Source organism: Hyaena hyaena, unplaced genomic scaffold, assembly GCF_003009895.1.
Source record: "Hyaena hyaena isolate Hyena2069 unplaced genomic scaffold, ASM300989v1 scaffold_157, whole genome shotgun sequence".
In the NCBI taxonomy this organism is placed as follows: Eukaryota; Metazoa; Chordata; class Mammalia; order Carnivora; family Hyaenidae; genus Hyaena; species Hyaena hyaena.
In genome coordinates this window covers 1,926,877-1,953,861 of record NW_024080789.1, presented here as the reverse complement: position 1 = coordinate 1,953,861, position 26,985 = coordinate 1,926,877, and the positions used below count along the sequence as shown (strand labels likewise).

At 51.2% G+C, this 26,985-nt stretch overlaps 1 protein-coding gene across 1 annotated transcript in view; it reads left to right on the top strand.

Moving 5' to 3' along the window:
- Positions 1-26,522, top strand: part of ARHGEF37 (Rho guanine nucleotide exchange factor 37) — a 53,869-nt gene extending 27,347 nt beyond the window's left edge. The window contains exons 4-13 of the mRNA XM_039239409.1: positions 1,481-1,628; positions 9,304-9,503; positions 10,809-10,939; positions 11,624-11,728; positions 13,489-13,599; positions 14,621-14,950; positions 17,273-17,401; positions 19,882-20,077; positions 21,567-21,724; positions 23,834-26,522. Of these exons, the coding sequence (XP_039095340.1) occupies positions 1,481-1,628; positions 9,304-9,503; positions 10,809-10,939; positions 11,624-11,728; positions 13,489-13,599; positions 14,621-14,950; positions 17,273-17,401; positions 19,882-20,077; positions 21,567-21,724; positions 23,834-24,043 (1,718 nt within the window). The 3' untranslated portion in view covers positions 24,044-26,522. The remainder of the gene's footprint in view (positions 1-1,480; positions 1,629-9,303; positions 9,504-10,808; positions 10,940-11,623; positions 11,729-13,488; positions 13,600-14,620; positions 14,951-17,272; positions 17,402-19,881; positions 20,078-21,566; positions 21,725-23,833) is intronic.
- Positions 26,523-26,985: the final 463 nt, after the last annotated feature.

Sequence of the window (26,985 nt, the reverse complement as noted above, 5' to 3'; positions counted from 1 at the left end):
CTCTGAGCTGGCAGCACAGAGCCCGACGCGGGGCTCGAACCCACAAACCGCGAGATCATGACCTAAGTGAAAGTCGGACGCTTAACCGACTAAGCCACCCAGGCGCCCTAGATCTAAGATTTATTGATTGATTGATTGATGGTTCTCCTTTCTGTGAATTCAAAGTTGCATTTATTATTTAAAAAAATTTTTTAGAGTTTATTGTGAAGTTGGTTTCCATATAGTACCCAGTGCTTATCCCAACAAGTGCCCTCCCCCATGCCCATCACCCCCTTCCCCTCTCTCCCACCCCTATCAACCCCCAGTTTATGCTCCGTATTTAAGAGTCTCTTATGGTTTGCCTCCCTCCCTCTCCTTAACTATTTTTCCCCTTCCCCTTCCCCATGGTCCTCTGTTAAGTTTCTCCTGTTCCACATATGAGTGAAAACATATGGTATCTGTCCTTCTCTGCCTGACTTATTTCACTTACATAACACCCTCAAGGTCCATCCATGTTGCTACAAATGGCCGGATTTCATTCTCTCTCATTGCCATGTAGTATTCCATTGTATAGATAAACCACATCTTCTTGATCCGTTCATCAGTTGATGGACACTTAGGCTCTTTCCATGTTTTGGCTATTGTTGAGAGTGCTGCTATGAACATTGGGGTACATGTGCCCCTATGCATCTGCACTCCTGTATCCCTTGGATAAGTTCCTAGCAGTCTAACACTGTTTTGATTCTTGGTATCATCACCACCTGACAAATGTAATATATTTACTTATTGTCTGTCCTCCCCACTAGAATATAAGCTCCGTGAGGCAGGGGCTTTGCACAGAGCTTATATGGGCATTCAGGCCATAAATAAGCAGTTGGTAAATATTTGGTGAGTAAATCTTGTGTCAGAGTATTTTTACCTGAGTTATTTGATTTAATCCTCGTAAAAAACCACTTGGGAGTGAATACCATTTTTATTCCAATCTATGGATGAAAAAATGGAAGGCCCGGGAGGTCAAGCACTTGCCCTGGGTTATGCCCTGGAGGAAGAGTTGGCTGGAGATCTCGCCCTAGTTCTCTCTGACTCCACAGGCCATGCGTGTTCTGCTATAGCGGGTCTCTATAAACGGGGGGTTTGAAGTTGTACTTGCCACACACGGTAATTGTAAGGATACAATTGTAAAGATATAACACGAGTGTGTTTTATGAACTGTAAAGCGCTGTACAGATACGAGAACTATTAATATTATTGCCATAATTATACGTACCATTTATTAAGACTTACCGTGCACCAGCCCGAGCCCCGTATCATCCTGTCACTCAATCTTTATAGCAGTCTTTTGAAAGTGAGATGAAGAAACAGAAACTCGGGAAGAAGAGCAAACTCGCCGAGCTCACTCCTGAGCTGAGGGCTTAGCTGTCTCACCGGGCACCTCTGTGTCCCAAGCAAGGGTGTGTACAGACATGCCTCTGAGGGCTCCCTGTTGCTCTTTTGCCATCAGGTAACTTTTTCCTGGAATTCCAAGAGGAGCTGGAGCGAGTCTATAAGGTCTACTGTGCCAGCTACGACCAGGCCTTGCTGCTGGTGGAGACCTACCGGAAGGAGCCAGAGCTGCAGCGAGAGATCCAGGGCGTCCTTGAGGCAGTGGTGTGAGTAGAATGACCATGAGCACGTTGAACCTGGGTCAGGAGCCATTAAGCTCCCACCCCTCCTTGGTGCTGCTCGAGCTGCTTTGGGAGGGGCTCAGTCAGGCAAGGCAGGGACAGTCAGCTCTCCACTCTCGGTGACTTCAAACAACAAAGGTCCGTACCTTCCTTGTGCACCACTGCCTTGAGGCCCTTCTCTGTGTCATCCTCACTCAGGGGCCCGTGCTTGATGGTGGCAACTGTCTGGATGGTTGCCAGTAAGAGTGACGAAGGGAAAAGAGCTGCGAAGGGTCTGATGCTGGTAATTAAATGCTCCCACCCACACATGATATCTGTCACCTCTCCTAATCCATGGGCCACAACTAATCACATGGCTTCATTCGACCACCGGGGGGCCGGGGCTTCTAGCCTGCATGTGTCCCGAGGCCGAAGAGCAGAAACACTTGGTGAGCAGCACTCATGCCTGCCATGGGAAGGGCGATGGCACGGTTGGAAGTCCGTGCTCCAGGCAACAGGGGTGCAAAGCTGGTTTGTATCACCTGGGAGAGCCTCTCTGCATGTAGCTGGAGACCACCCCATGAAATGGGATCGGAGCCACCCTAGGTGGCCACGCTGCCCAGAGCTGGCCCCAGTGCATACAGGCTCTAGATGGAAATATGTAGAGAACAAATATATTTAAAAACAATTTTTTAAAATATTTTATTCATTTTTGAGAGAGTGAGAGAGAGTGAGACAGAGCGTGAGCAGGGGAAGGGCAGAGAGAGGGGGAGACACAGAGTCTAAAGCAGGCTCCAGGCTCTGAACTGTCAGCACAGAGCCCAATGTGGGGCTTGAACTCACGAACAGTGAGCTCGTGACCTGAGCCGAAGTTGGATGCTTAACCGACTGAGCCACCCAGGTGCCCCTAATATATTTTTTTAATTAAAATTTTGAATGGATAAGTTACATGGTCCAGAAGCTTTAAAGCAGCCACATTTAGGCAGCAAAAAAAATCTTCCCAGCCCTGTCCCTTCATCTACCCAAGTACTACTCCCAGCCCTGTTAAGGTGGCCACTTTTAAATTGCTCATGGATCCTTGCAAAGTTCCTATATGCATACACACGCAAGTACAAATATATACCCTTATTTTACTGCCTTTTAAAAGAACATTTGTATTTTTTTTCACTGACAACATATCCTGCATATTCTTCCATTTCTTTTTTTTTTTTTTTTTTTTTAATGTTTTTATTTATTTCTAGGAGAGAGAAAGAGAGACAGCGTGAGCGGGGGAGGGTCAGAGAGAGAGGGAGTCACAGACTGAAACAGGCTTCAGGCTCTGAGCTGGCAGTCAGCACAGAGCCCGATGCGGGGCCCAAACCCACGAACTGCAAGATCATGACCTAAGCGAAAGTCGGACGCTTAACCGACTAAGCCCCCCAGGTGCCCCAATATTCTTCCATTTCAATACATGCATGTGGGATCCTGTGAATGTCATCCACCACATGGCTGTTTCCCAGTTCATTTAACTGGTCTCTATTTTCTAAAAATATTTATGTTGAGTGAAAGAGAGAGAGATGGAGTGAGAGAGCATGGAGAAGGAGAATGGCAGAGAGAGAGAATCCCGAGCAGGCTCCACAGTGTCAGCACAGAGCCCAACACGGGGCTCGATCTCACAAACTGTGAGATCATGACCTGAGCTGAAATAAAGATTCAGACATTTGACTGACTGAGCCATCAGGCACCCCTAATTGGTCTCTATTAACGGGCATTTGTTCATTTCTTTTCTTTTGATGTTAAGGGTAGTGTATGACATGTGAGCATATGTCATTTTACTCAAGTACAAGTATTTCTGGGAGGTGAATTCCAGACATGGATTGCTAGGTCAAAGAAATTATGTGTGGATTATTTTCATAATATTGCAAAATTTCCTTCTATAAAGGCTATACCAAGTTACATTCCTATGACCAAGGTAGGGGTGCCTGTTTCCTCATAGTCTCACCAGACTGTGTTCTTAAACAAACTGCTCATGCACTCTCTCTCTCAAAAATAAATAAACATTAAAAAAAATCAATACAATAGCCCAATTCTAATAAAAGGGAGAAGTAAAAGGAAAATAATGTCCAATAAAGTTATATGGCTTTCAGTGTGCAAACACTTGGGCACCACTACCCTAGAAAATCTAATGGAGCAATCAGATACTGGCACCCACTTATAATAAAATAAGTTTGGATTTAAGGAGAGGAAAGTCAGAAGCCATCCTGCATAAGAAATATGGGAAAAGGAGAGAGCAGAGAGAATGTGCGTCCCCTACAATGACGAGTAGCAATGATAGCAAAGTCGACTTCCCTGTGTATGATAAGAAAAAGAAGGAAGTGACATAGGTGACGTAGGGGGCAGAGCAAGTGAGGAAGTGTGACGTTCTTGCAGATGATCTGGGTCTCGTTTCCGAAAGGTAGCGTCATAAGAATTTCCGGCATTGTGGTAGGTGACTAGATGGAGTTCAAGGATCACTAAAAGATCTCAGTTCTGGGAATCACAGCACATTTTGAGGCATTCCGTCAGTCTCTGAATGTTCAGAGGGATGTAGGAGACACAGCAGTGCTCCTCACTGTGCTGACAGTCCTTGCAGATGTCCTGTGTCCCTGGTCCCTGCCCACTAAGCTCCTGTAGCTGCCTGGTGCCCGCAGGTTTCCACAGTGTCCTCAGGGAGAGCCTCTGGTCCAGTGGTGTGCTGGAAATGCCCGTCTTCCAGTCAGCATTGCTTTCCATCTCTTCTCTCTCGAAACAATAATCCTGCCTTTTTTGTGCTCATGATCATGGGACTCTTTCTGGAGCTTAGCTGACTAGAATCCCCACACCAGCCCTAAGTGGTCCCTTCTCATCCAGTTAAGGACGGGTGATTCCTCCTAATCAGGTTCTTTGTGATTCCAAAATGCATGCTGCCTCCTACCCTTTATTTGGGTGGCTGCGTGGGTGAGGTGTTCGATATACCCTGTCTCTTCTTGCAGCTCCCACCTTGAGGGCCAAGGGGATCACAGGCTCGCCCTTGCAGTAGACAGGAAGTTCAGCTTCTAATTGTACAGCTGTCAGTGGGGAGGAAGCTGCTCTCAGAGACAGATGGGTCCAGCATGAAGCACACACTCAGAATGATGGCTGAGGCAGTGTTGGGTTTCCTTCATTGGCAAGCTTGATTTGTTTTATTCATATTTATTTGTATATTTTTATTTTAGAGAGAGAGAGCGCATGAGCTGGGGAGGGGCAGAGGGAAAGTGAGAGAGAGTCTTAAGCAGGCTCCATGCTCAGGGCAGAGCCTGACATGGGGCTTGATCCCACAACTGTGAGATCATGACCTGAGCTGACAGATGGCTCAGTCATTTAAGTGCCCAACTTTGACTCAAGTCACGATCTCACGGTTTGTGAGTTCCAGCCCCGAATCTCTGCTGACAGCAGAGAGGCCACTTCAGATCCTCTGTCCCCTTGTCTCTCTGCCCCTCCCCCACTCACGCTTGTGCTCTCTCTCTCAAAAATAAATAAACATAAAAAAAAATAAATATAAAAGTAACGTGGACTACCTGGGTGGCTCAGTTGACTAAGTGTCTGACTCCTGATTTCAGCTCAGGCCATGATCTCACAGTCGTGGGCTGGTGCCCTGTGTCGGGCTCTGCTCAGTGCTTGGGATTTTCTCTCTCTCTGCCCCTCCCCTGCTTTTCTCTCTCTTTTTCTCTCCCTGTAAATAAGTAAACTTTAAAAAATAAATATAAAAGTCATGTATGCTTACTGAAAAAAAGAAATATTTAAACAATACACAGACATGTAAAGTAAAAATCCATTCCCCCTGGGTCTCACATTTTCCCATCTCTCCACCTGGTAGTTAACCTTTTCCATCCAGATTTTCTTCTGTTTATTTAAAGACAGGCAGACAGACTTTACATGCAGAAGTCTAAATGTTGCATGGATGGATGAATGGAAAGAAATGAAGGAAGGAAGGAAGAAATTTAAAGGGGCTCTGACTTACATGTTTTTCTAGAACTTACCTTTTCGCTTAACCACGGTCGTGAATATCGTCTCACATGACTAGGAATACTTCCACCGTGTTCCTGTTAATGGCCATACAGAGCTCCTTTCCAGGGCAGCTCACAGACTGTGGTTTATTTAACCAAGATCCTGCTGATGGGTATCTGGCTTGTTTCCAATTTTTTTGCTGTGATAAATGGAGCTGTGGGTAGCTCCTACGTCTATCTTCACTTGCTTGGGTTGACATTTCTGTGGGTAGATATCTGGAATAGAATTGATGGAACAAAAAGGATTTGTACTTTTCACAGATTGCCAAACTGCTCTTCAAAATGATCTTACCAATTGCTGCCACCACTGAGAGAATGTAAGCGGGCCTGTCTCCCCTTCCCACACCCGACCAGCTCGGGATTTGCTTGCTTGCCTGCCTTCCTTCCTTCCTTCCTTCCTTCCTTCCTTCCTTCCTTCCTTCCTTCCTTCCTTTTTTCCTATCTTCCTTTTGCTTTCTTTCTTCCTTCCTTCTTTCCTTCATTCCTCCCTCCCTTCCTTCCTTCCCTGCTTCTTTTGGATTACCTTTCAGTTGTTGCCTTTCTGAAAGGCTGTGTCAACATTTTTCACCAGATTACCTTAGAAAAGCTATAAACATAAAAGGCTGCTGTAATTCTGTCATGACTCCTTGATGATTATGGAGAAGAGCTGTGATCATCTCTTTGAAGACCCCTCTGAATCCTCTTATTTGTGGAGTAACAGCTGCCCCCAGGAGGCAACTGGCCCTTTCCCCATGGAAAGTAAGCCCAGAGGATAGAGTTCTGTGAATATCTGGTGACTTTTTCCATCTCCCCTGCTTGTGGTCAGCCAAGTGCTAGGAAACCCGTAGTGAGAGCAGATGGCCAGCGTAGGCATGTCCTGACAGGTAATTCTACCCTTCCCTCCCTCCCCCTGGCACCAGCTTCCTGCAGCTAATGAAGGGGCGCCCACCTGCTCTGCCTATTTTTAGCTTCATTACTGATCTTCCCTGGACATTTGGTCTGGAAATATTTTCTTTGGAGGAAGAGCCAGGGGCACTGGTACCATGGAGAGGGGGAGAGAGAATGGCTGTGAGCAGCATCTGTGAGTCCCCATGGAGGAGGCCTGTGTAGACACTGAGGTTTGAAATCCCCGTGAGCTTGCAAGGCAGGCCTGAGGGCTACTGGTCACGATCAAGGGAAGACTGTTGGAACCTCTTCCCAGACGCCATTGACTTGAACACTCTTTCTTTAAATCCCAGACATCATCAAGAAAGGGGCTAGAAATGGTCATCCATTCACCAAATAGTGCGTCTGGAAGGGATCCTGACACCTGACACCTGTTTCATTTTTTACTTTTTTATTGAAAATGCTCACATCTGTAGAAAAATGAAAGAATGTAATAAACATACACCACTTCCAAAAATTAACCGGTGTTAACATTTTGTTTCATCTATCTTTATACTAAGCCACTTAAAGACAAATATAGACATTACGACTTTTTACCCTTAGATACATGCATCCTAGACATAAAAGTTCCTGTGATTTTTAAAAAACTCTTAATTTTTTAATTTTTTTAAGTTTTATTATACTGTTTTTATTGACAAACTTTGTAATAGAAATAATATGTGCTTATTTTAGTAGACCTGGGTAGAAGAAATATTTTATATTTAATGTTGATGACTCTAAAGATAAGCCTTTTTAAAAAAATTTTTTTTAAATGTTTATTTTGGAGAGAGAGACAGAGAGACAGAGCGTGAGTGGGTGAGGGGCAGAGAGAGAGGGAGACACAGAATCTGAAGCAGGCTCCAGGCTCTGCGGGGTCAACGCAGAGCCTGACGTGGGGCTCGAACCCACGAACCATGAGATCATGTCCTGAACCGAAGTCAGATGCTTAACTGACTGAGTCCCCCAGATGCCCCAAGATAAGCCTGTTTTAAGTAAACTGATAAACTAGCTTGATTACCAAATATTGTCCCAGATCACATAAACCTGAAATTCACTTTGGTTGTTTTTATTCTATTTTTGAGAATTTTAAAAAAAGTTTTATTTAAGTAATCTCTACACCCAACATGGAACTCGAACTCATAACCCCAAGATCAACAGTTGCATGCTCTACCAACTGGACTGAGCGAACCAGGTGCTCCTATTTTTTAGAAATGTTATGAATACTAAAATTATATAAGTGCTTAATTTTTTTTAGGCTGGTTAAATAGAATTGTTTTACCAGGTAATTTTAGCAATATCTTAGAGGTAGAAAGTGCCATATATTCAAACTAGACACAATGTACGTAAATATACAGCCAGATACAGATATTTTGTAGTTATTAATATTTGTGAAAAAGGTTTTTGAGATTTGTATCTATCCCTGGAAGAAATCTTGAGGCTGGGGTCTGTATTTCGGGTAAGCGAGTGTTTTTAGCAGTTCATATATTTTTAAAATATAATTTATTGGCAGGTTAGCTAACATACAGTGTATACAGTGTGCTCTTGGTTTTGGAGGTAGATTCCCGTGACTCATCGCTTACATATAACACTCAGTGCTCATCCCAATAAGTGCCCTCCTCAATGCCCATCACCCATTTTCCCCGATTTTTATTTTTTAATGTTTATTTCTTTATTTTGAGAGAGAGAGAGAGAGCATGTGTGTGCACAAGCAGGGGAGGGGGCAGAGAGATAGGATCCCAAGCAGGCTCCCCACTGTCAGTGTGGAGCCCAATTAAGGCTCAAGTCCACAAACTGCGAGATCATGACTTGAGCCAAAATCAAGAGTCAGGTGCCTAACCGAATGAGCCACCCAGGCGCCCCTAAAACTTCTGATTTAAAAAATTTTTTAAATGTTTTATTTGTGTGTGTGTGTGTGTGAGTACTATTGGGGGAGGGGCAGAGTGAGAGGGAGATATAGAATCCCAGAAGCAGGCTCCAGGCTCTGAGCTGTCAACAAAGAGCCCAACGTGGGCATTGAGCTCGTGAGCCACAAGATCATGACCTAAGCCGAGGTCTGAAGCTTAATCCACTGAGCCACCCAGGTGCCCCATAAAACTTTTGATTTTTAAAGCAACAGAACCATTTTACTGAACAAAATATACCAAGGACGTCCAGCATACAGAGTCGTGCTGGGGACGCCACCAAGTGGATGCGTCAAGCAGGCAGGTTGACTGTGTGAGTTTGGGGCTCAGGACAGAAACTGGAAATGCAGAGCTGGGTTTGGGGTGTGCTTAAAGCCAAAGGACTAAGTGAAATCAGTAAGAGGGTGAGCGGAGGGGAGAGAAGGCCCCAGGGCACTCTGGCATTGGAGCAAGGCCAGCAGAGGAGGCCAAGAAAATGGCCCATGGAGAAGGAGAAGCAGGACGAAGGGCATCCGTGGGGCCCAAAGAGGAAACCGTTTCAGGAGCAGGGAGCAGTCAGCTGTGACTGCCGCTGAGATGCCAAGGAAGCTGAGAAAGGACATTTAGTACAGAAGGGGACTCAGGGCCCAGAAGGAGGTAAAGTGAGGACTAGGAGGTGCCCATCTAACATCTAGACCTCACACATTACAGATGAGGAAACCAAGGACCACAGAAGGAGGGTGATTTGCCTGAGAGCACACAGCAAGTTCAATGGCAGAACTGGGACCAGAACCCAGTCCTCCTGGTGCTCCGTAGGCTGGGCTTTACCTACCTAATGCCAGTCTTCTCCTGCAGGCCACAAGCTGGGCCCTCGGGCCTCAGTTTCTTACTGGTAGCCCCTCTGCAGAGGATTACCAAGTACCCACTGCTGCTGCAGAAAATCCTGGAAAACACGGTCCCTGACGCCAGTGCCTACCCTGTACTTCAGAGGGCTGCCTCTGCCCTCCAAGACGTGAACACCAACATCAATGAGTATAAGAGGCGCAAGGAAGTGGGTAAGGGCTTGGGGGTCTTAGGGGCTGTATTAGTGGAATGCTTCTAGATACAAAAAACTCACCTCAGGCTGTCTTCATTAATAAAGGGAATGCAGTGGCTCGCATAAACACAAGTCCAGAGGTAATGTGGACTTTAGGTAGGGTTTAATCAGGGTGCTGGCTCCATTTCCCTCTAATTTTCTTGTCTCTGGTCTTTACTGTGTGTCAGCTTCATCTTGAGGCTGGCCTCCCTCATGGTGGTAGTTCCACGACTCACATCTGCACACCACACCCTCTAGGGGAAGACAGGACCTTTCTCCCCTTAGTCATAAAATTAAATTGGCGCTTCACACTGATAGGACCCATTTGGGTCATGTGCTCACCTGGAACCAATCACCGTGGTTAGGGGAACACCATGAGTTGATTGGCTTGGGCCTGGCTTATGTATCATTCTTGGACCCAATCACTGTGGCCAGGGGGTTGGAGGATACAAATTGGCTTATCCCTGTTAGCAACCACCCCTTGAACTAAAGTGAGATCAGTTGCACCGGAACAGGGAGGCTGCTGTTCTGTGGAGGAGACATGAATCCCGGGGAGGCCAAGAGCTGTGTATATACCTTGGGAAGAGCAGCTAGTGGGTGGAGAACTCGGTCTCTCAGACTGTTTGAACAGAAGGGTTTGGAAAAGAAAGCAGTGTCTCAAGTAGAGCGAAAACAACCGCATGACCTACATGGTGCAGTAGTGCGAATTTAGCTCACGTTGACCAGGGCTGACTGCGATACGTCTTTCATTCGTTATCTGGGCTGAGCCTTACAATCCACTCCAGGTAAAATGAAGGCTGACAGAGCTGGTAAGAGACAGAGCTGAGTGTCAAACTCAGGCCCAGGGCTGGTCGGGGGCAGACCAGGGGAAAGTCCTACACCAGGACTGGGGACGGGTGCGTCCCAGCCTGGCCTGGCTAACACTGACCAAGGAGCCCCAGACAAATCACCTCCCACTTGAGTTCTTTACAAAGTACCTTCAGACCCACCCTCTTATGTGACCCTCCCAGGCATCCCATGAGGTGGCTGGTCTCATATGCAAATGAAGAAATGGCCCCAAGAAGTGGCGACTTGCCAAAGTCCAGCAGCTCCTCGGCCCGGGGCTCACCTTGGAGGGAGGGCTCCGAGCCCCGTGCCTTTCCTCGGCAGCTTGCCATTGTAATGGACGCGACACGGATGTCTGAGAAGAGGGCTCGGGGTGGGTGTCTGGCCAGCTGTGTCAGGGATGCCTGCTTTCCTGGGCCAGCTTTGGTTCCCATGCCTTCTCTGTCCTCTGTCGGTGCAGCCTCCAAGTACACTAAAGTGGGGCAGCTGACGCTCCGGGAGAGGCTGGCCCGGATCAACACTCACACTCTCTCCAAGAAGACCACCAGGCTGAGCCAGCTGCTGAAGCAGGAGGCGGGGCTCGTGCCCAAGGTGAGCTCCGGGGCCATCCCAGCCATCCCAAGGAGCAGGGCTATGCAGTGGGTGTGGCAGGTGGCTTAGACCCCTTTCACAGATGGGGAAGCTGAGGCTAAGGGGCTGCAGGGAGTGCCTGGCACAGCATAGCCAGGAGGCAGCTGAGGTGGTGCCCTCACGTGATTCTGAAGAGCCAGGGTAGGGCTTTCACCACGGCCTCCTGTGCTACTCTTTCTCTGGGTACTTTTTTATGCACGTAGAAGAGCTGATCTCTGGGTTCACAAGGAACCAGCTCTGAAAAGCTGTCAGCAGCAGCTCAGGCTGACCAGATACTTCCTCTGCACCAGGCATTGTTTGACCCACACAATAAAGTTGGTGTTTTTATTATGCCATTTGCAGATGATGGAACAGGCCCAGAGAAGGTAAAACACTTGCCCAAGGTCCCACAGCTAGGAAGCAAGTGAACTGGGACCCAGGGGCTTGTGTATCTGAGTTCATGGTCTGAGTACAAAACCATTGAGCTGCACTCACTACCTGTGACCATCCCACCGGGCTTTGGGGCTGGAGGAACCGGCTCTGAGGGGCGGGGCTGGGTGAGGGGGTCCCCCATGAGGACCTGGGGATGCGGGTGTGGGTGTACACTGCCTCACCCCCCAGCCCCACCCCAGGGATATTCTCAGCTCTCCCAAACTCCCCTCCCAGACAGAAGACAAGGAATTCGATGACTTGGAAGAGGGGTTCCACTTGGTTTCACTGTGTGTGACAGAGCTGAAGAACAACGTGGCTGTTTACCTGGATCATCTGGAGGTGAGGGTCCTGCAGCTAACGATGGGTGGGCTGGGCTGGGCCCCCCAGGCAGGAGGCAGGCAGGGCTAATCTGACAAGCTGGCAGAGGCATGAGCCGCAGGAACCTAATGGAGGTGGTCACCTGGTCACCGGCTGCAGGTCAGAAGAAGGCCCAGGGCAAGCATTCCCCAGGCCGCAGCTGCCAGGTCCATGGAGCTCTTAGGGAGTGAGCTTCCCACTGAGCGGAGTCAAAACTCACTGGGGTCCGAGTCCTCTAGAGGGACCTGGCCATTCTGGCACCTAGAGCAGGTGACAAACTCAGGTGCCTGAAGGAGTCGGGCAGGTACTATGATTACTGAGTGAAATGTGCAGGTGTTCAAGGCTTAATATCTAACAGGCTGTTTATGAGACTTTTCAGAAGAGTTAAATACATAACAATATTTAGACTTTGACTGGATGGATGGATGGATGGATGGATGGATGGATGGGTAAAATCTAAAGGGACAGCTCTTACTTGGCTCCAGGAAGCTGTTGCTGTTTGGGACTGTGGACCTAGAGTAGCCGGTTCTGATTTTAGGGGGGAAACCCCCGCCTGGAAATTCAGACTTTTAGATGAAATCTCATGATGTACCCATGTGAGCAACATTATATGAAAATTTAAATGCTATACAGGCCCAAGGAAAAATATTTCTATAGGCCGAACTCAGCCTGCAGGAACACCGTGCCCTCCACTGTGTGATTTTCCTGGTGCCAAAATCCTCCTTCACTGCTGTCATCGATGCTGACCATTCCATCCACTCTGTCGCTTTGCCGTGGTCTTGCTCACAGTCATGTCCATTTGTGCAAAGCAGCTTGGTCGGATGATACCAGGCTCTTTGGTTAATGGGGTTTGGGGTGGCCTTATGGGGAGTGTGTACAATGAGGGGGCTCATAGCTCCAGAGCCCTGTGCGTGGGGCGGATCCCACTGCTTCTTCCTGCTGCATCCTGGCCCCCAGCAGAAGGCTCTGGCAGCAGGAGCCTGCCACAGTGCAGCGAGCTGGGAGGGGAAGGCTCTCAAGAGGAAGGATGGAGAAGCCACGAGAGAAAAACCAGAGGCACATGAAAGACACATCTGGCTTTGCAGAGGGTCGGACGGATATTTGGAAGCATTAGGCTGTATTTCCCTAGACTCCAGCTTATGTGACAGACACGGCATTGACATGCAATCCCGTAACAAGTGTGCGAGTCCCTCTTGTAACCCCCTGAGCCCAGGAGAAGCTGCTTTTGTTGGTATGTCTTTAGCCCAGGCAGAGCGAGTCTCGGGCTAGGGGCCTTCTCCCGGCTGCAATGTCCAGACAGAACTTAATGACATTGCTTTTATCGCAATTATTCTCATGTGCCTAGTTATGGTAGATATTGCTGGGTTTCCTCTTATGGTAGTGTCATAGGTGGGTGGATGCTTTTTAAAATACATTGATACAAATAGGAATGGTTAGTTGATTTCAAGGGTTAATAGCATATGCGGAACATGGACCTGGCAGTAAAATCGCAAAGGTGATGTGCAAAGACATGAAGTTTGGGAAGTGCTAGAATAGGGACAAAGATGTTGGTTCAGCCTAAGGAAGAACTTTCTAATCACCCAAGTTGTGCAAGGAATAGGCCGTGGGCTTCCATGTCACAGTAGGTGTGCAGAGAGCCTGGACAGCCTCTTCGAGGGTAGAGGTGGGGGTTGGAGGGGGTACAGGCATAAGATGGCTGCGAAGGGCTATGACTGACTGTCTCCCCTTTGCTGCCCTTCTAGGCTTTCCTCCGCTTCAGGCCCCAGGAATACGAGCTGGACATCCCCGGGGGGCCTGTGGAACAGTACTGCAGCCTGATGGGAGACCTCCAGCTCCAGGCCTTCCCAGACTTTGTGAGTGCAGCTCCTCCTTTCCCCACCTCCTGTCGGGCAGGTGGTAGAGCCTATTAAGAATGATACTTAGGGGGCACCTGCCTGGCCCCATCGGTAGAGCATGCAGCTCCTGATCTCAGGGTTGTGCGTTCAAGCTCCACGCTGGGTATAGAGATCACTTAAAAATGAAATCTTTAGGGGCACCTGGGTGGCTCAGTCAGTTGAGTGTCCAACTTCTTCGGCTCAGGTCGTGATCTCATGGGTTTGTGGCTTCAAGCCCCACATCAGGCTCTGTGCTGATAGCTAGCTCAGAGCCTGGAGCCTGCTTCAGATTCTGTGTCTCCTTCTCTCTCTGACCCTTCCCTGCTCATGCTGTCTCTCTCTCTCTCTTTTAAAATCATTAAAAAAAATTTTTAATGAAATCTTTAAAAAAAGAAAAAAAGGAATATTTAGAAGCAGGCCCTTTCCATAGCTGTAACATCTGTGACAGCCCGGAGTAGTCAGCAGGGCAGGGCGGGGCTTCTTATTAATGCATTTTACTGATGAAAATCGCCTCCGCTTATGTTTATTGTGCATTGCTGTCTGGCGAGCAGATAAGCTGTTGAGCCCTTTATACTCTTCATCTCATTGAACACTCACAGCATGGCTCGTGGGGTAGATGCTCGTGAGAGCTCCGCTCTGCCTGTGGATGAGAGCTAGAGGATCAGAGAGGGTGACTTCCCAAGTTACTCAGATGGTCAGTGACAGGATGGGATCTGAGCCCCCAAAGATTACATTCATGATCTTTTCATGCTATACAGAATCTTTTCAGATCTGTGCATAGATGCCAAGAAGCACCAAGTACTCCGCTAAGCTCGAATGCGCCCTGTCCCCGTTTTTCGGATGGGCACATCGCGGCCTGGAAAGGTTACGTGACACGAGGTCACGGCCAGCCCGTGGGGGTGGGACCAGAGTCCAGCCCTAGCTGCCTCCCAAACCCCTTCTCCCAGTGCCTGTCCTCTGCCGCGTGCCTCCCCGGCGCCCAGCTCACCTGTCCCCACAGAAGCGGCGGCTGGAAGGCCTGGTGTGGCAGCCATTGTGTGACCTGGCTAGGGCCCTGGCCGGCCCGCACAACCTCATCAAGAAGCGTCTGGACAAACTACTGGACTTTGAGAGGGTGGAAGAGAAGCTGTTGGAGGCAGGCAGCGTGACGTATGAGGAGCAGGAGGCCCGGCACACGTACCAGGCCCTCAACTCCCTACTAGTGGCTGAACTCCCGCAGCTCAACCAGCTGGCCGTGCGGTGGCTGGGCCAGATCCTGTGCACGTTCGTGGACCTCCAGAGGGACCTTGCGAAGCAAGTGCTGCAGAGGGCAGAGGGCAGCTTGGCCCAGGTAAGGCCTCTGGGACCAGGATCCTCTGTAAGAACAGCCAGGCAAGGCCCCAGAGCCCCTTCAGCCAGCTGTTTGCAGAGGCTGGGATGCAATGAGATGGGGCCTTCCAAACAGGCCATCGGGTGCTTAGGAGAGGCCCCGGGGATCTTCGGGATCTCTGATGCTCGTTCTCCCTCCATTAATGGAATCAGATCATGTAAACAAGGGTAGAACTGAGATGTTAGGCCATTCCTGGGGTCTGGGATTCAGAAGCAGAGGAGGCTCTGCTGGGAAAATAGCAGACCTTGGGGCCAGTGCTTGGAGAGTATTAGATGTTGGTGACAGAGGCCAGAGGCCAGGCCCCTTCTGTACCATCAGGAGTAAATGTCTCAAGCCCATGCCTATGACTCCTCTAGCTGCTGCCTCCTCGTGAGCACTTAGTGGGTACCTTCCATGTATTTCCTCCCGTGATCCTCACAATTGTCCTCATTCCAAAAGGAAGCCCAGGCACAGAGGGGTTAAACGGCTTGCCCAAGGCCACACAGCTGATAGCAGGATTTGAACCCTGGCCGTTCAACCCCGGAGCCCGGGCTCTGAAAGAATGACTGACAGCCTGTTAGAAGAGCTTGCAAAGAAGTTTAGACAAACTTCCAAGGGCAAACATTGATTTTTGAAAACTGGGGCTGACGTAGGAAGGAAGGCTCAGCCGCTTTCCAGGCTCTCTGATGTCAGCATCAGAGCGGAGAGGCTTGTGGTTCTGGCCCCCGGGGCACGTCCCGCACTCCTCATACCACATGCTGTCTCCTGTGCTTCGTGGTCCCCAGCTCAGCTGCCCCCGTGCAGTGTGTTGCATGAGACGTCCTCTAAAGCATGCATGCCCCACCGCACACCCATAGCCCCCTTCCAGCACACCTCTTCAAAGTGTGACTCCAGCCCTTTGCACAGACTCCTTCCTTGGCTTGGAATGCCCCATCATCCCCCATGCCTTTCATAGTACCTGGTGTATGGAGGGAACTCCCCAAACGTGTGAAAGATGAAAACCTCTCCCCATGAAGCTCTCAGAACCCCCTCTCCCGTCCAGGAGAGCCCATCTCCCCACCTGCTCTACTCTGCCAGCCCTTCGGATGCGCTCTGCCAAGCGCTCTGCAGAGCCTGCCTTCTGCCGGGGTGCTGGATGAAGCTGTCTTTCCTTATTGAGGAGGGCTGGGACTAGACACTTGCATTCTTTTTGGCCTTCCGAGCATTTAGTACAGAGTTCTATCTCAGACACTCATTGAATTTAATTAAGCCTGAACCAGCTGCAAAAAGAAGCATTTCTCTGTCTCGAAGGCAGAGGGTACATCTGATTAGATGATCTTGTCGCTCTCTTCCCGCCCTCTAGTTTTCTCTCCAAGGCTACCAGCCCCTGGCATTCAGACTGGGATGTGCAGGACCAGGGGGTGTTACCTGATGCCAGTAGTGCGAAATCATCTTTATAAATGCAGAGAGGGGGCCTTTCCTGGTTGGGCCTGTTGGGGATGGGTGCCAGCTTCCGGTCCGTGTCCCATGGCCAATCCCCCTGGACCAGTCCGGTGGGGCCTGTATAGTAGAGCCTCAGTCTGTCTGCATCCTGGGGGTGGGGGCAAGGCTCCAAGTCAGAACCAAGGGCAGAGAGTTTGGTGACAATCAGAGAGGACGTGTCTCTGGTAGCTGTGGGGTCTTGCTCATTCCTAGGTCGCATGGTAAGAACGCTCGAGATGACTAGCAGGGCCAGGGACCCAGCATGAAGCGTTACTCATCGCTCCTTGGGTTCCAACCCAGCTGAGGCATAAAGAACAGCGTCTTGCCTTGCATGACTGGGAGGCCCAGGAGGGGATGAGCCCGGGGAAGGCTGCCTCCAGTACAGATCACGTCATCGGGGCTCTGGCCCTCGCTTCCCCTCCCAGCCCTGTGTCCTTCTCTGAGTTGGCATCATGCTCAGGCAGACCCTTTTTTCTGCACAGTGGGAGAGACAGCTTTGCATCTCAGATACCCTTACATCTCAGAAGCTAGAGGAAATGCTATTCCGCCATTCTCAGCCTTCATGTACTAAATCTGCGGGCGGGGTCTGGTGAGCCTTGCGTGGACCCCTTGTCCAGCTCGTGGGCTGATCACGGTGGACGGGAGAAGGGAGGCTGCGTCGGCCCCACAGTGGGCAATCTGGCGGGACCCTCACTGAGGGACGCTTCCTTGAAGGACAGAGAGTGGGGCGGTCAGCAGACAAAAAGATGACAACTGATAAAGACAAAAAGGCCCATCTTAACACATTGGGGCTTGGGTGTAGGCTGCAGAGCGTGCTCTGATGACAGTGTCTGCCCCACGCAGCTGCCTCACCGCCACCTCTCTGAGCCAGCCTTCAGGAAGCTGGTGGAGGATGTGCTGGGCCAGACTGGTCACCAGCTTTGCTCCTTTCAAGAGAACTTCAAGAAAGTGCTGCCGCCTCCCACCACACAGGTAAGCGCCCCTGCTTGTCCCGCAGACCGTGGGGTCCTTCACTGCCAGCATGGTGTGCGGCTCCATCCCCTATTTCCTTTCCCTCTTCCTTGCCCAGTGTTCTGTCTGTGACCTGGGGGCCGGTGTTGGGGTTCACACCCACATACACACATGCTCTTTGTGGCCAATACGTGTGTGAGCAGAACGGAGAGTAGTGAGTGAAATTGGATGTAATAGCAGGCAAGTGGCATCAACATCCAAAAGCCTAGAACACCACATTTTTTATCAAAGCTTACCCCATTTCCTCACCTTCTCACTGACCTGCATTCATTACCAGCCTTCAGGAATAAGAAGTTGGAATAACAAATCATTTAAAATTTCTTTTTGCCGTGGACTTTTTAACCACAAAAGACAGTATTTCGGCTGCATGTTTTGTAATGTGCTGAATGGAGCTGAAGTAGCTAAAGGGAGAAGGGGTCCCCTGAGAAGGACAGGCCTGGATTTGAGGAAACTGAAACTAGGTGTTCAGTCATAAGTGAAATGCGAAGCGAAGGGTCAGGAGACAGCGCCAAGATTCCCCAGAAGGGAGAAGGGGGCTCCGGAGACACAGGGGCAAGTAAAGGAGCCCAGCAGAGCGGGCCCATATAGGTGGCCTGCGCACCTGGCTGGAATGCAGGGAAGGTCAAAGATTATCAAAGATGCTTTCCGTTCCCAAGAGGTGCTGACTCTGCTTGGGCCACAGCCTTCCCCACCTCCCTCCCCCACACTGGCACTGCCCCACACGGGTCTCATGGTGGGAGTGGCAGGGGCCGTGCAACGTGGGGAGAGGAAGATGCAGAAAATCACAGAGCGGGCCCTGGGATGAATCACGGGTCATGGGAACCTTCTCTCTCTTTCTACTTAAGACACAATAACAGGGGCACCTGGGTGGCTCAGTCGGTTAAACATCCGCCTTCAGCTCAGGTCATGATCTCACAGTTTGTGGGTTTGAGCCCCACGTCAGGCTCAGAGCTAACAGCTAGCTCAGAGCCTGGGGCCTGTCTTCGGATCCTGTATCTCCCTCTCTCTCTCCCCCTCCCCTGTGCTGTCTCTCCCTGACTCTCAAAAATAAATAAAAAACATTAAAAAAAAAAAAAAGACACAATAACATTCTTATTGGGAAAGCATTCCAAGATGATGGTAGGAAGAAGACACAGAGAAATAAAAAAGGGAAACGAATGGGAACATCATAACCCCAGTACGTGTTGCAAATTGGTAGGAAGAGAAGAGATGCCCCTTCCTTTCCACCTTTGTTTCTGCCCCACCCCACCCCCCATAAATTCCTGACTTCTTTGCCTAAGGGTGCAGGACCACAGATGGGAGGTGGTCACCCAGGACAGACGCAGTCCTAGTGACATTTTTCCCTGGCTCCCCTCGGCCCCTCCAGGGAATACTGCTGTTCTCTGCCCGGGCGTCTCTCAGACTTGAGAGAGAAGGCAAATGTGTCTATACCAATGGTTATACTCAGGTTAACAGCAGCATTCTGGGGGGGAAAAGCTGCCCTGTCTCCACTTCCACCGAAGGGCCTGTTTAGAAACATCAGCTTCTCCTGGTTCTTGACCCTGGCTGGCGAACCCCTGGAGGAGGGCTAATGGCGGAGTCTGTGTGCAAATGCCCCCGTCTGTTTTCCAAGCACCTCCCCATTCCCAGAAATAACCGGATAGAAATATGGTATATAGTCAGAGAGTAAATCCATATTGAGCATTTTAAATTTCTTCTTTGTTTTACAAAAGGGGGACAGTCATCCCCGAGTCCCTTTGTGGTGATCCTTTTGCGGGAAACAATGAGCAGGAAAACAAAGGCAATGCCAGGAGATTGTCGCATGAGCGGAAGGTGCCACGAGTCATTCTTCCCAGCTAGGTGGCAGTTTGCATCAAGGCAAAGCTGCCTTCTGTGTTGCTACTGCCCCGTTTACTTACTGGGCCTTGTGAACAGTAGGTGCTCAATGAATACTTAAGGAATAAAAGACCGCACTCCCTTCTTTCACGTGTGAGGCAGGGTCTGCACATGTCGCCCTGTGCTGGCTGACACAGCGCCACACGAGTCAGGCCGGGTCGGCCGTGTGAGGTCGCGGTCCTGCTCACTCAGGCTGAAAGGGCCCTGCTGGGCTTTTTCTTGCGGGACGATTCCACTTGAGGCTGGGGCCAGACTTTAGGGCCCAGTCCTAGAGTTCTGTAACGGAGGAATTTCAGAACCTGAATTAGGATTTTAGAAAATCCCAGAAGTTCCGACCGAGAGGGGTTTAGAGGTTAAATTAGAGGGTTTTTTCTGAGATCCCTTCGGATGCTAAGAGTGTGTGTTCTTGTTGTGATCCGGCCATCTGTTAGCGAGGAGACCGTTGCCCGACTGGGGTGCCCGTCAGCGGCGGGGGTAGGATGGGCCCAGGACCCCTGGCTGTCTGCACGTGGGCAAACACTGCGCCGGCTCTGACACGCCGACTGTCTGTCCCTCCCGCCCCCCAGCCGTTCCTTCCGGGGGCTGAACGCCAGGTGCAGGCGCTGCTGAGCAAGTACGGTCCGGAAAAGCTGTACCAGGCGACAAGCAACATCAGCGGGGCTGGGACTCTGGAGCTGACACTGCTGCGGGGCCAAATTGTGGCTCTCCTTCAAAACAAGGACACCAAAGGCAACAGCGGCCGCTGGCTGGTGGACACTGGGGGTACGTGGGGGCTTCGCGGGCTCTTCCCCTCCCTCTGGGAAAACCACCCAACAGCAACCAGTGGGGAGACCCGGGCGCGGGTGTAGGCCGGAGCCTGGCTGCGCAAACCCAGGCTCGGGGCCCAGCCAGCTCAGTGTGGTAGGTGCCATGTCAGCAAGAGGAAGGCAGTCTCATGTTGCTGCGTCCATTATCGAGCACCTACTGTGTGCTGGGCGCTGTGCAGAGAAGACTAGGACCCTGCCTTGGGGACCTCACAGACCAGCGCGTAGACAGAGATGCATGGAGAGAACTTTAGCAGCTCCCCAAAAGATGTAGATACACGGTGAGGGGATGCCTGGATCCCAGCCACGTGGGAGGCGGCTCCCATCTGGGATGGGGGAGGGTCCTGTCTCCTGTGCACTGGTCCTGCCCTCGGGTGTGCTGCTTGGCTCTGGGTGCCCCGGCATACAACGGGCAGGAGGCAAGGGGCACTTTGAACCCAGGAGAAGATGGCCTGCAGTATCTTCCCAAAAGGGGCATGTGACCCACAAAGTGCGGGTGACTCAGGATTGGGTGGGGATCTGCAGACGGCTTTCCCTCTGCGGACTGCTTATTGTAATTGTTCCCGAAATGTTTTTATGTGTTTGAGAAAAACTAGGACCCGTACAGAAACCCCTATTTTATTTATACTGTTGATAGACCATGTCTAAGTTTTAAAGCGAAGTCTATCAAAAACTTTAGAAAACAGTACCGTTGAGCAGAAATCGGGGAAGGGCATTCTCGTGACTCAAGTTGAACAGCAGCCGCCTGGGTGTTACAGCAGGCCCCTGGGATCAAGAGCACGGCGTCGGAATCCCAAGCCTGCCACCTCAGTGACTGCGTGGCCTCGGAGAAGTTATGGAGCCCCTTAAGCTGTGTTGGCTCAGCTATTAGATGAAGACGAGAGTGCTGACCTGGAGGCTGGAGGTGAAGACTAGACAATTGAATGCCAGTTCCGGGGCCTGGCAGGCCCTTGGGAAATGCTGGTCACATGCAGCCATATAGCAGCCAGAATGGCGCTGGCATAGTTGCTCTCGAGCAGGAACTGGGGGCATTTGGAGAAGAGAAAGGCAGTTCCAGCCTCCTGGAAGAGGCTATCCTAGGGTGACGAAGCAGCCCTGCTCTGGGCCTCCGCTGGAGGCGCAGGGGGGCACTGGTCCCAGCACCAGTTTTCCTACCAGCCCCAGGAAGATCTTTTTATCTCTGTCAAAGCTGTTCACAACAGAGTAGGCTGCCTCGGTAGGGAATGAGCTCCCTGTTGGTGGGGGTGTGCAAGTAGAAGCTAGAAACAGTGAGTGGCAGGAGGTTAGGGATGGGTTTGTGAGGTTCCTAGATGACCTTTTCAGGTCATCTGTGGTGCTGGAAAGCTGTGTCAGAGGCATTCACCTCCATGACACGGTGGTAACTTCCTCTACCACTGAAGGTTGGGGAGGCTGGTCTGCAGCCCAGTAACGTTCTGTGTGTCCTGTAGGGCATCGAGGGTACGTGCCAGCTGGGAAACTGGAGCTGTTCCGTGGCATCCCCGGTCAGGAGGACGCCAAAGAGCAGGTGCAGCCTCACAAGGACTCCTGTCACCTGACACCTAAGCCCACCCCAGCCGTAGTCCCCTCTGTCCCAACGGTGACCCAGGTGAGTCTGGGAGAGGGGTGGGATCTGCCCCCGCGTGACCATCTGGAGTGGGGCTTTGATTTCCCTCCTATTCAGAGAGGCTACCATCCCATGCGGCCAGGGCCGTGGTCAGTGGCCACACTGGTGTCCCGGTCAGGAGTGGACCTGGAAGAAGGAACCCCTCATCCCTCCCACACCAACAACCCCTTGCTCCCTATCAGCAGGTCAAGTGGGATGCGTTCCTTCACTCGTTCATTCATTCATTCAATATTTGCCAAGCAACAAATATTGAAGATATTTGTTCAGGGGAGAGACTTCGTCATGGGCAAAAGTAAATCCCGGTCCTCGCCTTCCTCAGATTTATAATCTGAGCCAGTAATGAAAGGATCATGTGGATAATTGTAAAGCTACAGCAGTGATAAATGCCAGGGCCCAGGTGTGGGAGACTTTCAGGAAAGGCTTGTCTCAGAAAAATGATGCTGCTTCTCAGATTTGAAGGGTGAGTGGGGATTAATCGGCGGAAGGGGCTGTGCTGGGATGTGGCCGGGAAGACTCCCCAGAGAGCGTGCACCGGGAGTGCAAAGGCCCGGGGGTGTGTGGACAAGGAATGGGGCTCACGAGGAACTGAATAAAGCAGGTGTGTTCGGGGAGGAGGAGGGCAGGGGTGAGGTGCTGCCTGGGAGGCGGGCAGGGCCAGGCCAGCAGGGCCTCATGGCCTTGGGGAGGGTGTCAGCCTTCACTTCAAAGCAATGGGAGCCGTCCGTGCATGTTCACCGCAGCCTTATCCATAACTGCCCCAAATGGGAAACAGGCAAAAGGTCCACCAGTGGATGAATGGAGGGACGAAATATAGCACATCCATCCAGCTGATTATTACTCAGCCATAACAAAGAGGGACATGGCAACAGATGCTGCCACGTGGGGTGTGATACGAAAGGCCATGTGCTGTATGATTCTGCTTCTATGAAACGTCCAGAACAGGCAGACGCATAGACACAGAAAGTGGATCGGCGGCTGGCGGGGACTGCGGCTGGGGAATGGGAAGCGACTGCTGTCCGGGAGGGGGTTTCTTTCTGAGGTGATGATGAAAGTGTTCTGGACTCGGTAGCGACGGTCACACAGCCTTTGAGCATCTGAAAAGCTATTGCACGGCACACTTTAGAGAGAAGACAGTTATGGTATCTGAAGGATATCTCAAAACACAAAAAAAGTGACGGGATGCCATGGAAGGGTTTGGCTTTGCAGGGACAGGGTGGTTGAGGGAAAAACAGCTCTGGGGGGTCGCTGTGAGGGCCGGATGAGACAGGAAGGGCCGCAGGGTATACGTGAACCTCAGTAAAGGGAGGCCACATTCCCAGGTAGACAGGAAGAGCTTCACGGGTGACAGATGAGCAGCAGCAAGGGTCTGGGGGCTGAGGGTGGGAACCCAGAGGCTTGCAGTGAATAGCCCGGGGTGGGGGGTATCTCAGGCCAGGGAGGAGCCTGAAGTGGGCTGTCGGGGGGCCGCACAGAAGCCTGTGGAATCTGACATTTGCGGCTCATGGCGCATCCCTGGGAAGGCTCCAAGGGCCAGTGTCTGGAGCACCAGCCGCAAGTTGTGCATCCAAGCTGCCTCCTGCCAGACGTTCCCACCTATCAGCCAAGGACCCCCGAGGATCTCACAAGAGGGTCTGGTCCCCCAGTTGAGCCCCATCTCCACCCAGTGTGGGCAGTGTCTCTGGGAAGCCCTGTGTGGGTGAGCTCAGCTCTCCATCTTCCCATACACATCGGCTGCCTCCTCTGTTCATGGATCCACACAGGCAGGGTCCCCCTCCCCCCCATCCTCCCTTGCTCCTGATTGTTCTGGGGCTTGGCCCCAGTAACAACAGGAATGGTAAAAATCATCAGTACGGCGTGCATTTACTGAGCCCTTACTGTGTACCAGGCCTTCATCATTCATTAAATTCCCACAATTTCCTGGAGGGGAGCAAATTATTACTTCCATTTTGCAGATGATGAAACTGAGGCCAGGGGGTGAAATATGAGCCTGACAAATGCCCTCCCCTCCTGTTTTTTTCTCCAGCCTCTCTGGGTTGGGCATGTCTGCCTTCCCACCCTGACCATTTCTGTGTCACTCTCCATGTGTTTCAGGTGGTGGCAGTGTACCCCTTCGTGGCCAGAAGCAGCCATGAAGTGAGTCTGCAGGCAGGCCAGCTGGTGACTGTCCTGGAGGCCCAGGACAAGAAGGGGAACCCAGAATGGAGCCTCGTGGAAGTGAACGGACAGAGGGGCTATGTGCCTTCCAGCTTCCTGGCCAAGGCCCCAAGCCCCGCTCTGTGGGGCTGGAGTCTGCCCTCTTAGGGTGCCCTCCTCGGAGTCTGCATTGCAAAGGGATGGGGAGGCTTAGATGCTGTGACCCTGGGAGGGAAGGGAAGCCAAGAGAAGGCAAGGCTGGGAGGGGAGTTCAGGCCAAGTTTGGGTGAAGGGTGCCAGAGGAGGTGGGTGGGCCTTGCAGAGTACCTGGCCCCGCCTGGGTGAGCATGAAGGCTCCAGGCAGAACCACATGTTATGTCTGCAAAGAATGTGGTTCCCATCTGAAGTCACAGCAGCCCGGATGGCAGGTCCGATTGAAAAGGATTTACTGTAGCTTCTGGCCAATCTTACCTGTGGTTTCATCCAGCCCCGCCCCCGGGAGTGGCTCACCCACATGAAGGGCACCCGTGTGCGATGGGGTTACAGGGACACACGGGAGAAGTCCAGGACTACCTGCCCTGACGGTCCACTTCCTTCGTGGGGCATTAGGAGACACCACCGCCGACCAGTCACCTTTCATTTCTCCTCGCTGGGAGCTGAGCTATCTGGGCAGCGAACCTCTGGAAGCCCCCTTCTAGCAGGGAAGCCAGGCCGGTGGGGCCGGTGGAAAGGATCTCCGGAGATGGTTGGCTGAGCCTGGGAGTGGGCGTGGCCACGTCACAGACCTGGAATGTGTTTAGGCAAATTTAGAGGCTGTTCCGGGGAAGGGGGGATTTTGAAGGTGTGTAGGGTGGGGCGTGTGAGGCTGTTGCACACTGCTGCTGTGTGCTCTGGATTAGGGAACAAAGGATATGCAAATTCCTGAGGCAACTCTGCAGCCAGTAATCAAACAGCCTGGGGTGGAGGAGCTCAGGCGATGGCTTGGTTTCCTGTTTTTGGAAGTTGGGAGCCAGGGGGAATCCCCCTTCCCACCCCCACCCCCACCCCCCGTGGCTCCAGGGCCTGGAGGCAGCTGCAATGTAATGTCAGTTGGCTGTGAGGCCTTAGACGTAGGACCCAGCCTGTTTTCCCATCCACAAAGCAAGCTTGTGGTGAGAAAGACCTGAGGCGAAGGATGGGAAGCTGCTTGTGAATTGCAATGTGTGATATACATGTAAATTGCCTTTGGTAGCAGGAGGTGCCCAGGAGTGGTCTCAGGGTGGCCTCAGCATCACCTGGCCCAGCTGCAGCCAGGAGCGTTAGTGCAGTCGCTACTCATTCCCCGGCCCGTGCCAGACGTTGTTAAGCAATATGGCGGCCTTTCCCATAAACTCAGGGTCTACTTCAGGATCCTTCTCAACACTGCGTTCTAGGTGGCCAGTCTCTTGAACTTGGTGAGATCAACCCTTTCCAGAACCTGGAAATTGAAAACCAGTTTCTGTCCCACTGGGGCAATTTGGGGTGCAGCCACTGTTGAATCATCTGGGCTGTCACTTTGGCTAAGATAAATCTCAATGTTCACCGAAGGGGGTGGTCCAGCACAATCTTTAATACAAATTATAAATTTTGGGACCAACCCAAGTTACAGGATGTGGAAAAACTGGTGGCAGTTCTGACTTCTTTCCAAGAATATCTCCATGCTGTTGTAACTGTAGGGCCTAACGCTGTTGGCTCTAGTTTTTGAAGGGCTTTTAAGAAATACACGTGCCTGTGTGAGAGTCTGCCCCTCACTCCTCAGCCTGTGGAAGCGGCAGATGCATAACGCAAGAGAAACGGAGTCCCCAGCCCTTTCCCAGCACCAAATTCACTCTCTAAGTTGCTCTCGGCTCATTTTCTTTTCTCTTCCCTGCTCTAGTATGTCATCGGGGCTGGGGATCTGCCCAAGACACACAGTGGTGGACAAGAGGGGACATTCGGTCAGAAGTGGCCACGGGCTGTAAGCTCCGACGTGCCCCATCTGAGCTCTGTCCTAGCTTAGATTTTTTTTTTTTAATAGGCGGCTTTAGAGGTGATGTGAAATAGGACAGCCTGTTCTGTCAGGTCCCAGAATGTATATTTATTAAGTGCCATTAAAAGGGACCTGAACAAAATTGGATGTTCTGGAAGGCATAAGGGAGAAACCTGAAATACACGTGGAACCAAATCTATCTCGTGAGGGGAAAGGAAAATGTGTTCAGTAGCACACGGGTTGTGGTTTCTCATAGATAAGAGGATGAGATTAAAAGTCACTGGCAAGTAAGAAACTGCCTGTTGAAAGATAGAGAATAGCTGGAACTTTCTCCAGGGGACTCTGTGATGTGCCTTTTTTCCCCAAATGCCCAGATCCATTGCACTGTGTCTTATTTATTTCCTGGTGGGGCTGTCACCTGTTCACCTTGCTAAGGTGATTTGCCTGTGGACCAGACAAGACTGATTCACGAGGGTGGCCCTTGCTCCCTGCGACAGAGGGCATCCACGTTAACCTTCCGGGCCCAAACCCAGTTTTGAACGTGAGGATGAGATGACAGTACCAAGGAAAGATGAATGGATTCTTGCTTACTCTAAGGACCTCTCGCTTGGCGAATCAATGATGTGGTCTGCTGAGAATAAAGGACTTCAAAGATGAAAATGTGTCTGGGGTTTGTGGGACTCACACCACTGGATGGTCAGACGCCGCAGCATGACCTGTGCACACTTGATACCCGATTTTCATAAAAACAGAGCCTCGTTTGCTCCTGGGTTCCCTTCGTGAGTGTCTACCACACACCTCTGGTGCCTCCAGGAGGTGGCCTTAGCTGCTGGGATACGGCGAGAAGTCAGACAGATGGGGGCCCTGTGCTCCCAAAGCCCACAGTCTGGGGAGGGAGGCAGACAAATCGGTAGTCTGTTAACATGCGGTGTAAGTGTTAGGATAGGGCACTGGGGGGGGTCAGCCCCTGAGACCTGGCAGCTAAGGAAGCAGTGATGTCCGAGCTGAGTCTCGATGGGTAACTTGGGTTGGGCAAGGGAGGGAGGGCACATGCCAAGGCCCTGGGGTAAGCATGAGCATGTTTCATCAGGGACCTGAAAGGCTGTAGAGCTAGGACACACGG